Here is a 13,974-nt window from a genome sequence, read left to right on the forward strand (position 1 = left end):
ACCCTGTGTCCATGAGAGAAACCTAGTGTCCTTCAATATAATCTATATCTAGACTTTCTGTTTTTTGGCACAGTCTTCTTCTCTTTGTTTCCTTAACGTAGCTAGAATTTTGGGAACAGAAAAGAGGCATTCAAAGACATGGCGTCTTACCATCCCCCTTTTCTTAAGGAACAATATAATAATCATTTATGTTTCTCTTACATTCCAGCCTCACAAAAGTTTTACATAGAAATATAAGTTGAATATTCTAGCAACTTCTGAAAGGTATTTCTTTCCTCTTTCCCCTTATTTAAAACAATTGATCTTCTTGACTAATCTGTCTGCTGAATATTTTGAACAGCTGAAATGTATTTGTTCTTACTTTTTTTTACCGTCTCAACAGGAGCAATGCATGCAGATTTTTCTTGCCTTTTGAGCTAGGCAAACATTGTTAAAACAGCATAACACCAAGAGGATAACCAGAAAATAGTGGATACTTTATCAATATAAATATTTGATAAGGTAAGACGTATAGGTCAAAATAAGCCCCAAGTAAGTGTTCTTCTCCTCTCTCAAGAAGAATCAACTACAGAGAAGGGAGGATAGTGTCATATAAAGCAAAAGAGAGACTGGGTCCAAGACAGAAGAGAACAGGTTGTACAGCTACTTGAACTTTGTTGTACCAATTTTCCTTCCCTTTGCCAAATGATGACTCACTTAGAACAGTGCTGGGAGATATGGGACTTGATAAGGTAGCAAAGACAAATAACCCATACAAGAGAAGACTTAGACTGTAGCAAGGAAATGAGTCAAAACAAAATGAATAGAACTGGAAGGTACTACAGTCTTTGGACTGGGTAATTTAAATAAGAAAACTAATAAAAGTGCAAACAGATTGAAGAGGAGTACACACATACACTACATATCAAGAATACATTGAAAACCCCAGGTTTTTATTAAAACAATTTATTTGAAATTTTGAGGAGAAATACTTCATATTACAGGTATCTAGAATATTTCAAAGGGAGAATTATTTTAAAATAGGTAAAAGAATAATGAAATGAAGAACTGCTTTTACCTTCCTGTGAATGGGTGACTCCCACCCTAATTATGATCTTAAGAAATAATAAGCTTCCCATGGCAAACTTTGGAAAGCTAGGAAGTGCTTCCTATTGACCTTAAATTGTTTGACTTTTCTCTTAAAATATTCTACACCCAATCATCTATTTTCTGTCTTCTCTCACTAAATGATAACCTCAATGAGGGAAAGGAATTTGTTCACTAAAATGTACACCATGCCTGGAAAAGCAAATACCTATTTATGAGGTCAAGAATTATTCATTGAATGAATGAACAATGACAGAGAAAGCTGTGTATGGAGGAAGATATTAAGGAGACCCAACATGTGCATAACAGCAGCTCTAGAAAAAGAAAATAATATAAAGAAGGAAAAATTAAGGAAGTAGAACACTAGCAGATCAAGAAGGTATAAAAACAACAATTAATCAAGTAGAATGTTTCCTTGACCTACAGAAAGAACTGTGTCTACATACTAAAAGGGCTCTCCATGCAAGTCAAATTGACAATAAAGTCACAAGAGCAAAATCTATCAAACTTCAAGGCAGCAAAGACAAGTTACCTACAAAGAAAAAGTGGTTAGAAGAAAAAGTAGGGTGGAATCACATGGTTTATTTGTAATCTAGGTCAGGTAAAGACTCTCCAATAGTATTGATAACCCTAGACAAAGTGGAAAGCAGCTCTAGATTACCAAAAAAAATCCTGCTCTCTGCAAATCTTACACTTGACTAATATGTATTGGATGATGAGGGAAAGATTTATGTGTGTGCCAAATATCAGACAACCTATTTCCAAACAGTTTGTCTGAAAACAATAATAATCAGACAGTCCTTTTTACCAGATGCTCCAGAATAGAAATCTCAAATAGGGAAATATGAAGGACAAAAAGTAAAATGTTGTGAAAAATTAAAATTGAAATGTGCAAGTGTGTGTGTGTTTGTATATGTACACACACACATATGCCACACAGGCAAATCTAAACAGAATATCTGAATACATAAATAAAATTAGTTATGAATTAGGGATCCTGAAACAGATGGGACATTCCATGAAAAAATTTATAGTTAATATTATAATCTAAAACTAATAGAAATAAATTATTAAGACAAGACTCCCAGAATTTAGACTATGAAGGAAGCAGAAATTCTAAGGGAGAAATTTAAGTGTACATATGAGAAGATAATGCATGCTTATTAGGAAAAGGATTAACAGTTCTTCTGCAAAATAAATAAATATGTGGGTTTTTGTTTTTGTTTTTCAGTGCTGAGGTCGAACCCAGGACCTTGCATATAAGACAAAACCACTGTACTACTGACTATAGTTTTTTCTGTTTGTTTGTTTTGTTTTATTTTGACAAAGGGTCTGGCTAAGTTGCCTGGGCTGCCCACACACTTGCAATCCTCCTGCCTCAGCTTCAAGAGTAGCTGGGATTAATGGGGTGTGACTCCACAACCAGCTTCTAAAAATGTTATTGTTTATGCATCAGGGAAAGTGAAGTTTATTATTAATCATGTGAATTTAAGGAAAGAAGCTTTCTGGATTATGAAGAGAAAAACAAAATAAATAACAAACTTAAGCCAGAGGAAAAGAAACTATGTAAAAACTATGAAATGAAAATATTGAGTATTAAAAATGATGAAACACTACTTGACATGTTATAGTTTTTCTTCTTGTTCATAAAAAGTCATCAAAGCTTCATCATCTTGTTTATTTCACCTCCTGAATATGTCATTATTTGTTTATTTTTCTTCTTTATACTGCAATGAAGTATATCCTATTTACCTGTACTACCACAGTAGCCCCTTGATCAGCCTCCAGACTGATCATTATCCAACCAATTAATGTAATGAATACAGGCACAGTACTCTACATTTTCATTTTCTAATGACTTTAATCACACTTTGAGATGAAATCCACAAATCCAGAATTTGTATATTGTATAAGTGAGGATTCAGCAGTTAGTTGTTTAGTATTGATAGATATTTACATATTTTAATGGAAGCAAATATACCTCCTAAACCATTTAACCACAATCATGACAATTTGCATTTATACCTATAAGGGATATATGTTATGCTGGTGTTTACATGAAGAAGGAGTTGGAATGATGGAAAGAAAGAAGAAGCAAAGAAATGGAAGAAGAGAAGAAGGGAAAAAAGGGAGGGCAGGAGGGAGGAGAAAGAAGGAGGTGAAGTAATGAACACAGGGAGGCAGGAAGAAGGGAAGAAAGGAAACAAAGACAAGGAAATGACTCTTGGAAATCCTGAACTAAAGTCTCTCTCAAAAAAGAGGATCTCAAGGGTAGATATTAGTACTATTACTTGGACTCATTCATTGAGGTCATAATTGCAAAGTAAACCAAACCATGTAAAAATGTAGAACTCTACCTTGGAATTTCCAAAAGGCCCAGGTCTCCATAGGTTCTCTTAATCCACTTTTATCTCAAAAATTTCTTGTCTTAAATCATCTAGCTCAATTAAAATTTTCATTACCATTAAGTCATCTCTGTATTTATTATTTCATTATGTAATCCTCTACCTTATGTTTTGTAAAAATCATATACTTTTAACTGGTTTGGCCAATACTGATTCTATTTGAAATTTATCTTTTCTTCTATGCATTTTCTCTTCATAATATCTTTCAACTTTACTATTCTAAAGTGAAATTTTTATTTACACTTATGTAAGAGAATGTCTCGAAAGTACCTATGCCATTCTAGAGGATCCTCTTATGTTCTTGTTTGCTTTATCTGCTTTGCATTCTCAAATGCAAAGAATCCTATTCAAGTCTTCTCTTATCTTGAAAGCAGGCTGAGCTGATTTTCTTGTGCATGAGACTGGTGAGCTCATCTGAGATTGTAAGCTATCAGTAGACGTATATATATAATGGGGTGGTGTTATGTAAGTTATATAAGTTTCAGGTGTTGCCTGAACCTTAACAGGGAGATTTCCTGTGTGTAAGTATATGTGTGCTATTTCTGCCTTTGGGTTAGATCTCCCTGAGTCACATGCAAGACAATGATTGGGAGCCTCCTTCCCAGTGCATTATGAGAGGGCAAACTCTTGAGTCTGATTTTTCAGGACCCACAATATCTGTTTTGTTTAGAAACACTTTCTCATAGTTGCTGCTGCCTGATCTTTATCCAGCAATCTGTGGGTTCAGTTTTTGTTAATGGCTGAATAGTAGTTATTTCTTTAATTCACAGTCTTGATCCTATTCTTGGAGAGTATACCACAGAATTATATGAGTTCAAGTACCACACACATTGTTAGCTGTTCTTAACTAATTCAGTCTGTTCCAACTCAAAAGGAAAATTGGAACATTACAGTCACATGAAATTGAAATATGCTAGTCATCAAAATTTTAAAGTACTCAATGCTTTGCTCTTCCCCCTTACACCTCCTCACATACCCTCCTCCTCAGGAAAAAGGGATTGAAATGGTAGCTTTCATAACAAGGTGGTTTTGGAGTGATTTCTGGATCTCTGGCTCCTCAAAATGAAAGATATAAATTGAAGATCTTAACGCATCTTTGTCTATGGAGCTGTGGAGGAAAACACATTTAAAGTCAGGCCAAACTTAATTTTATTAGCACCTCTGAAACTTGCAAAGGATATAACTAAAGCAGCTGACAGATGACATGACTCCTCTGGTTATGTTTCTGCCTTTATACTTCAGTGATAACAACTTATAGCATACAGGGCTCATGAAGATTGAAGGAGAACATAAGAAAAACATGTGAAAGCAGTTAGTCCTTTTGAAAACCTACTAAGTAGTTAGCCCCCAGGAGGTGTTTGAAAATTATGGGAATTTCTGAAGTAAATGAAGGAATAATTCAGTTCTGCCAGATGAACATGCAAAGCTGTGTACTTCAAACAACAGAAAAGCTAAATTAACAAAACATTTCCTTGACCCTGTCCCAGTCTTGCTGAGTCACCATGGCCTTTAATCTCTTGTTTTATGAAATTTTCTTGTGTCCTAAGGAGGATATTAAATAGAATATATGGCTAATTTCACTTCATTAATAAATCAGCTTGTTAACAACTTAAAGTTTTGAGAATTGTTATTTGTGTTCTTAAAATACCTGGTGTTTTGTACTGTAAAGACATTTTCTTTCATTTAATGCCCATTCCACTTTATAATAGAAAGTTCATGATGTGATTTTAGGTATAGGGATATTTCTCAAAAATTATTGAGAATGGGAATGAAGGTAGTCAGAACACAGTATGTGATCTTTAGCAACTTATAGATTGCAGCTAATGCACTGAAGGAGACAAGAATACAAATTGCTTATTTAAAAATGTAAAATTGATAAAACAAACAATATCCCTATTATTAGCTCAACTATAACTATGCCATTATTGTCCGCTGTTAACTCTCTACACTATCTCATAAATCCATATGTGTCATCATTAACTCCTGCTAATGCAAACATCTGTATATAATGGTTCCTCTAAGCTTTAAAAATCTCATTTGTCATCCTTTTATCACATTTCAGTAGCAGTCTCATTTATTCCCAAACTGTATTTTATTGTTAAGTATTAGTTTAGGTCACAGTTGAAGTTTCTTCTTAAATTCTCAAAAGACAATCTTAAGACCATTCAATAAGTATTGCTCTAGCAAATTCCATATAAATAAAGCTGCTCTTTTTGCCTAAGACCACAACATGTAGGTAAAAAATTAATGACTGAAACTACCATGTAATAATATGAGTTATATATAATTTAAAGAAAGCATTATGATTTTGTATAGTGGCTAATAGAGTTTTGTGGAAATATTTAAATTGTAACCTTCCTCATTTTTGATGATGTATTTACAGTTGTATGCCAGGGTTTACTGGAAAAAACTGTGAGAAAGTAATTGACCAGTGTAGACTGCTCAGCATCAACTGTCTGAATGAAGAATGGTGTTTCAATGTAATTGGAAGATTCACAGTAAGTAATTTAATGCACAGCAAAGTAATTTAGCCCTTTAAAATACAATAGCTTCAGTCAGTTGGTATTTTAAATGGTTTTATTAATTTAAACCGTAGAAATATAACCATGTGTGTGTGGGCATATGTGTATATAAGTGTGACATACATGAAGGTTAGTAGTATGTATTTTCAATTTATAAGATTTATGGTGAGAAAGCATTAATAAATTTTCTAGGTGATGCTTTTATTATAAAATAAACATGTCTCTAATTGATTCCTGGAGATACATCTCTGTATGTCATCAGTTACTAAGGCCTTAAGCTCCTTGATTAGGCAGGAAAATTAGTCTACTTGTTAGTTGTCAGGGAAGACAAAATACACTTTTTACACTGTTTAAGTTTTGAAATGATTTTACAAATATAGAGTATGTATAATACACATAGTAATGCATAACATATGAACCAGTTATTCTACTCATAAGTATATCTATTGTAGAAATTATTAAGTATATACTTATATACTAGGAGAGGGATGTCCAAAAACTTTCATTCCAAATCTGAAACCAACTGAAGCTTGTGAATTGAAGGATAGATAAATCTTCATGGTAGGCCAGGCATTGTGGCAAATGTCTGAGGTAGAAGGATTCCAAGTTCAAGGTCAATCTCAGCAACTTAGACCCCACCTTAAAAGAAAAAATTAAAAATGGAAGGGGATGTAACTCAGTAATAAAGTACTCCTAGGTTCAATACCCAGTACAAAAAAAATATTTCTTCATAGCATAGTCCTGGTACAACATCTTACATGTATTAATAATTATAAATATCCAAAATTTGAACTTTAAAATCTTATCCAAGAAAGATAGATGTATAGTATGGCAATTATTATTTATATTTAGGAAATATAAAATTAGCATTTTTCTGTAATTGTGTAAATACATAACAAAAATGTAAATAGTAGACATACAAATGAATTCCACAAAGTTTACTAGAAGGGCTACTTATAGACTGTGCAGGAGTGAAATTAGAGCAGAGAGGAGACTTCTAACATATTTGTAACAATTTTTTTCACAATATAAAATTTTGGTTTGACTTTTTATCAGTTTAGCTCAATTATAAAAAATGTGGAAATTAATTCCCCCAAATATTTAACTTTTAAAAAATAAATTTGGAGACTATATATAGTGGGATGATCATGTTCATTTTATTATATTCTCTTTGTTTCTGTGGTATAAATATTTAAATATTCTTTTTAAATAATGAAAAACCAACTTAGGGAATTGGCCAATGTCATTTATGTGATATATACATTGACAAGAATATGCTTCATATAATAATATTGTCATTTAAGATGTAGATAAGGAAATAACAATTTATTTGGTAGCTTACATATTTTAGATATAATATATAAATTTGATATTTACCCATTTGATCTTATAAATTCCATCCCATCTTATGGAAAACAAAATGTCACTGAGCTTTTGGATATTTTTCCAAATTCACACATATTTACAGGATAGGTAAAGGTAGATTAAAGTGAGTCTGTATGACTCCTAGATCCTTAGTTCCATTTCTAGGCATGTATATATGTGTGTGTGTGTGTGTATATATATATATATATATATATATATATATATTTTTTTTTTTTTTTTTTTTTTTTTTTTTTTTGTGGTACTGGGGATTGAACCTAGGGCCTGGTGCATGCAAAGTAGGCACTTTACCAACTGACCTATATCCCAACACCCCCATGCATGTATACTTTCAACATACAGAATATACAACAATTTTTTTCCTTAATATTTATGTGGTCTTCTTCAGTAATAAAGCATCTAACAGAAATATCGCTCCTACTTTTATTTGAAATTCTTTGACCTTATTCTGTTTATGTTTGGGTTGGCAGCAGTGGGGTTGTGGGGAGGAAGATCCTGTTCTATATTTTAGGACAATTTCTGAGTATTTATCTCTGAATTTGCTTTTTAGACCTTTTTTTAATTCACCATTACTTTTTCCTGAAAGATTTCACCTATTCTAACTTCAATATTTATTTTATGTTAACTCTAAAACTAGTTTGGATTTTTTTTTTTAAAGGAAAATGAATGGGATTTTCACCTTCAGCACTGCATAGATAGTTCAAACTCAACATGGATTAGGTTGCATTTCCTTGAATTCCTTCTGTGCATTGATCTTTTCAGGCAGAGTGGATGGTGAATGACTTTAGCAACATCAGCTTTGCCAGAAATCCCAGAATTCTTCCTTTCCCTTTCCAATTGTCCAACTTATCTTCTGCTTTACAGTGCTTTCTTACCCCAAATCTTTGTCACATTTCATCTAACTTGTTAAATTGTCCCACATATTGCTGTATTAATGTTTCTTGGGTTCAAATATTGTGAAATGGAACCCAGATCAATCTGTATAAATTGAAAAAATGGAAATGATACATTTTAATCAATAATCCGTTCTTCTTCACTTAGAAGCTAAAATAAAAGAATGTGCTTTTTTACAAGAATAATAATATTAGAAAATAGGACACAATTAAGATTTCACAGAAATTACTGAATTGAGTAGTCCCTAAATAGATACAATTTGTAAAGACAGTATTTGCTTATTCAAAAAAATTAATAAAATGTAAACTTAAGGAGAAAGCACAAAAATTACCCAAATCAAGAATCTAAAAAGTATGTATCACATTTTTAGACATTTAATGATAAATTTAAAAATATTTTGATTTATAACTATAATTTGACAACTTAAATGAAATGTGAAAATTTTTTGAAAAATATAACTTTTCAAAAGGAAATCAAATTAAATATATAGAAGTGTGTGTGTATAAATATATACACAATTTTTTTTTCTTGCACTGGTAATTGGACCCAGGGACACTATACCCTGTGTTACATCCCAGCCCTTTTATTTCTTTTTATTTTTGTTTTTTGAGGCAGATCTTACTCAATTGCCCAGGTTGACCTCAAAATTGCAATCCACTTACCTCAGCTTCCTGAGTTGTGGAGTTACAAGTGTACCACCATACCAGGCTTTAATTTGTAAGTATAATATCCCCTGCTGTAACAAATTTTCCAGATATTGTGTTCAGCTGGTGAAATTCATCAAATTTTTAAGGAAGATATAAAATTAATTATTCAAACTATTGGTGGTAATAAGGAAGAAGGGAACAAATTGCAACCCATTTTTATGAGGCAACTTTGAACCTGATAATGAAATCTGACAAAAGACATTACAAAAAAATTAAAATTCAATATTCCTTATTAAGATAGTACTAACACACACACAAAAATGTTAAAAAAAATAGACGAGTTGAATTGAGCAATATGTAAAAATATTTAAAGACCAAGAAGTATTTTCTTGCTTAAGGATAAACATTCTCTTAGAATTCTAGAACAGTTATTATTTTTCAATAAGAGACAAATATATGGATATCTAACTAGATAGAGAAAAAAAAAAGAAATAAAATTCTCCACCTTCATTCTTGACACAAACTCAGTAAACCATTGACAATGGTCAACTTCTTCAATCTGATAAAGGGCATCTTAGACTTCCAAAGGTAGCATAATACTTGGTGAAAACCTGATTTTTTTTCCTTTAATGTTTGCACAGATATTCACGGTTACTGATTTTATCCAACATTTGTTTAAAATTTTCTGCCAGAGAATGAGTACAATAAAAATAAACATATATATAAAATAAATAAATAAGTAAAAAAAAATATATAACAAAAATACAGTCAGATTACATATATATATTATATATCTATATAATGAAGTTTCATAAGAAATCTATATGTTTTTTTAAAATGTTGAACAGGTAAATTTGGCAAAATCCCAGTATGAAAGATTACCATAGAAACTATTATATTTTTACAATATATCAGAAAATGAAATTAATAATGAGAAGTCCTAAAAATAAAATTAGGCATGATTTTGATATTATAAAAAGTACTTCAGAATAAATTGAACAAAATAGAGCAAAACCACTATGTTGAAAACTGCATTAAAGAGTATAAATAAGAATTAATTGCACGAACAATTTAATACTTTTATTTTCTTCTTCCTTCTTCATGTATTTCCCAAGCATTTTGTAGACATTGGCAAACTGATTATGAAAACTATGCAGAATATCTCATAAGATGTTACATACACAACATTATGAAAAATAAAAAAAATCTGCAGGATTTTCCCTGCCTGATTTTGAGTGATACTTTACCTCATATAGAGAATGTAGCATTGACAATGTAGGATTGACTAAGATATCATAGAACAAAATGAATAATTCACATAGATTAACAGGGAAAAGTTTTATAGAGTTCCAGGAGAAACACCAAGATAACTGAATGGAGAAAGGAATGTTTATTATCAAATGGTACATGAGAAAAATAAGTATCTACCTTTACCTCAAACCATACACAATTAATTTGAGATATAGCATAGACCTTAAAGTAAAGCTGCAATTAAGAAATGTATAGAGAAGAGAAACAAGCAAATAAAGGATGGTGGCATTTCTCAGGTCTTTGCATTAGGCAAAGATTTGTTAGGTAAAGCACAAGGCAATTGGTTCATTTGACTTCATCAAATTTAAAAATGTCTACCTATCACAAAATAGAAAAAGATACAACTACAGTCAAATATTATCAAGTTTAATTTACATAAAAGTAAACATAATCCAGGTGTGTACTGTTTACATGAGCTGATCTTAAACAGTATCTTTATTAAAGTAAAATGATGAACTATATGTTATCAGAAAAACAATAACCAAAAATTTTTTTGATGCCAATACTAAGTCCATTTGAAATAAATTTTAAGAGATAAAATCATAAAATAATGATAAAATTTTAATGTCTTAATTTGTAAGAAAAAAAAATACACTTACGATTTTGAATGAACCTACTAATGTAAGTTAAGAAATATATAGGGAAATAGTGACAGAAGCACAAAAAGAAATGAGCAGGATGATTCCAGGCCAGAATTCTACATGTGATCTTTAAGTGACCTTACCAATGGCAATGATGATTTTTTGCCTCAAAGGCTTTATGTATGGAAGCTGACCACACCAGCTTTGGTATGTAGTCATTGCACCGATTTTTCAAAACCTTCAACGATGGCCCCAAACTCTTTTGCCTCCTATGCTCAAATGCATTTCATTCTTAGTCTAAGCATTTTATTCAAAGACCTATTAATGGGGCATGTAGGTGCTCATCTGGGGCTCAGCTGAGATACTTTCCAAGTATTTCCAGGGAAATTTCCTAATGGAGGCACCTCTGGCTTAGGAATTTTTTATCTACTCAGACTCTGACTTTCCCACTTCTAGCCCTCCTCTGCAAAAAAACAAAAACAAAAACAAAACAAAACACACAAACAACAACAACAACAACAACAAAAACCATATAAAACACAGTCTTGGGTTCTTGGCAATGAGATGATTATCCATTTGTGTTGCATTCATCAAATCTTCAAGAATGCCGCCTCCTACGGAAAAATACTTTGTAGACTGCACTGCAGCAATGAGTGAATAAAGTCTAGAGTATTATTTTCATTTTGGCTCTTCAATCTAATGGGTCATATCTATATCTGAACACCCAGCAAGAAACTAATAATTCTCTTTCATAGTGAGGTGTATTTTTTTCTTCATATAGAATTTTATGTATGTTACACTGTGAAGATTTAAAGAGAAAGAAGAAATAAAATTAGGCAATAGATTCTTATAGATTACCCTCATATAAAAATGCAAGTATAAGTAAATATATGTTTCGTGTTCAAATTGTCTAAAATTTGATGTCCTTTAAGGTCATATGGGTATATCATATTATTATCTGCATCACAGAACACAAAAGTATATAGAAATTAGATTTATGTATAATGAAAGAAAATGAGGCATTTTCACATGTGTGCAGAAAAAATAGAACTTGGAATAAACTGTACTAAAGTGTACAACTTGTAACAATTCAATATCTAGAAACACCTGAAGTTAGAAACAAGATTGTAGTAAACATGCTTGCCAAATATTTACTATATTTTATTTATTTTAGAATAGAAGTAATCAAATTAAGGAGCAAGAATAGTTAAAAAGAATAATGTATCTAATACAAAAGAACATGCTTTTATTTGGAGCACGTTTTTGAAGTTTATTAATGACTTGAAAAAAATGTTCAAATTAAAATGCCCAGTGAAAAATGACTGTATAATGCTAACTCCAATTTGGTTAAAGATATATACAACTATTTATCTTTTTATAACAAAATACAATTTTCATGCATTTCCTGGAAATTAGAAGGTCAAAAATCATGGCTGATTTGAATTCCTTTGGGTACAGGCCAAGGAGTGAGATAGCTAGGTCAAATGGTGGTTCCATTCCAACTTTTCTAAGGAATATCCACACTGCTTTCCAGAGTGGCTGCACTAATTTGTAACCCCACCAGCAATGTATGAGTGTACCTTATTCCCCACATCCTCGCCAACACCTATTGTTGCTTGTATTTTTGATAATCGCCATTCTAATTAGGGTGAGATGGAATCTTAGGGCAGTCTTGATTTGCATTTCTTTTATTACTAGAGATGTTGAACATTTTTTCATATATCTGTTGATTGCTAGTAGATCTTCTGTGAAGTGTCTGTTCATTTCCTTAGCCTATTTGTTGATTGGGTTATTTGTATTCTTGGTGTAGAGTTTTGAGTTCTTTATATATTCTGGAAATTAGTGTTCTCTCTGAAGTATGAGTGGCAAATATTTTCTCCCTCTCTGTAGGCTCTCTCTTAACATTACTGATAGTTTCCTTTGCCCAAGGACTTAAAATCAGCATCCTACAGTGATGCAGCCACATCAATGTTCATAGCTGCTCAATTCACAATAGCCAGATTGTGGAACCAACCTAGATTCCCTTCAACTGATGAATGGATAAAGAAACTGTGGTGTATATATACACAATGGAATATTACTCAGCCATAAAGAATAATAAAATTATGGCATTTGCAGGCAAATGTATGAAATCGGAGAATATCATGCTAAGTGAGATAAGCCAATCTCAGAAAACCAAAAGATGAATGATCTCACTGATAAGTGGATGATGATACATAATGGGGGGTGGGAGTGGGGGGTGGGAGGGAGGCAAGAATGGAGGAAGGAGGAACTGTATAGAGGAAAAAGAGGCGTAGGAAGTGTGGGGGAGAAGGAAAAAATAACGGAATGAATCAAATGCCATTACCCTATGTAAATGTATGATTACACAAATGGTATGCCTCTACTTCATATACAACCAGAGAAACAAGTTGTAGCCCATTGGTTTACAATAAAAAAAAAAGGTGGGAGTAAAACTGGGCTAAGAAAATTGCAGTTGTTTAAAGACATTACTTTACTGCCACTAAAGAAATACTAGAGGCTTTGCCCAGAGACAATAAGAAAGATGACTTGAGGGCAACTCAGGAATTGGCAGGATCATATTCATGTCACACTCAAGGAAGTAAAAGTAAGAATTCTCTTGAGAAGAGACCAATGAGGTACCATTCTTGCACAAGTGAGTGGAGGAAGTTCTTTCAATGTGCTCAGTCACCCAGGCACTCAAAAGCTGCTATAGCCAGGATCCCTGGAGGCTTGGCTACCGTTTGAGATGACGACAAACCTTGACATCAACCTTGTAGTGCTGGTTCTACAAGATTGTAGGATGCTGGAGTTAGTGGGTAATGGAAGCTTCCACTCAGATTTCAAAGGAAGGCTTCAGAGACCTGGCAAAGTACCGCAGGGTCGGAGTCCCGGTGGGCACACCCTATGAAGGTGATGCATGGAGATGCACTTAAGGAGGAAGTCAAACCTGCAGTGGAGACCACCAGAATTAAGAAATGAGAGTATCATGAAATTTCTGCTGAGGGAGGCTGCAGGAATTGAGATGAAACAAGTCAACAGAAAGGTCACTTGGGCCACCAGGGTGAAGCAACAAAGGCCCATCGAATAGAACATCACCATACCATGTGCTGCAGATGCTGGATACTCAAGTTACAGAACTTGT

General features: G+C 32.6%; 1 protein-coding gene across 1 annotated transcript in view; it reads left to right on the top strand.

The window, feature by feature from the left end:
- Eys (eyes shut homolog) overlaps nucleotides 1-13,974 on the top strand; it is a 1,705,088-nt gene that overhangs the window by 100,243 nt on the left and 1,590,871 nt on the right. The window contains 1 exon segment of the mRNA XM_047559194.1: nucleotides 5,875-5,989. Within this exon segment, the coding sequence (XP_047415150.1) occupies nucleotides 5,875-5,989 (115 nt within the window).

The sequence above is a fragment of the Sciurus carolinensis genome, chromosome 7, assembly GCF_902686445.1.
Source record: "Sciurus carolinensis chromosome 7, mSciCar1.2, whole genome shotgun sequence".
NCBI lineage: Eukaryota > Metazoa > Chordata > Mammalia > Rodentia > Sciuridae > Sciurus > Sciurus carolinensis.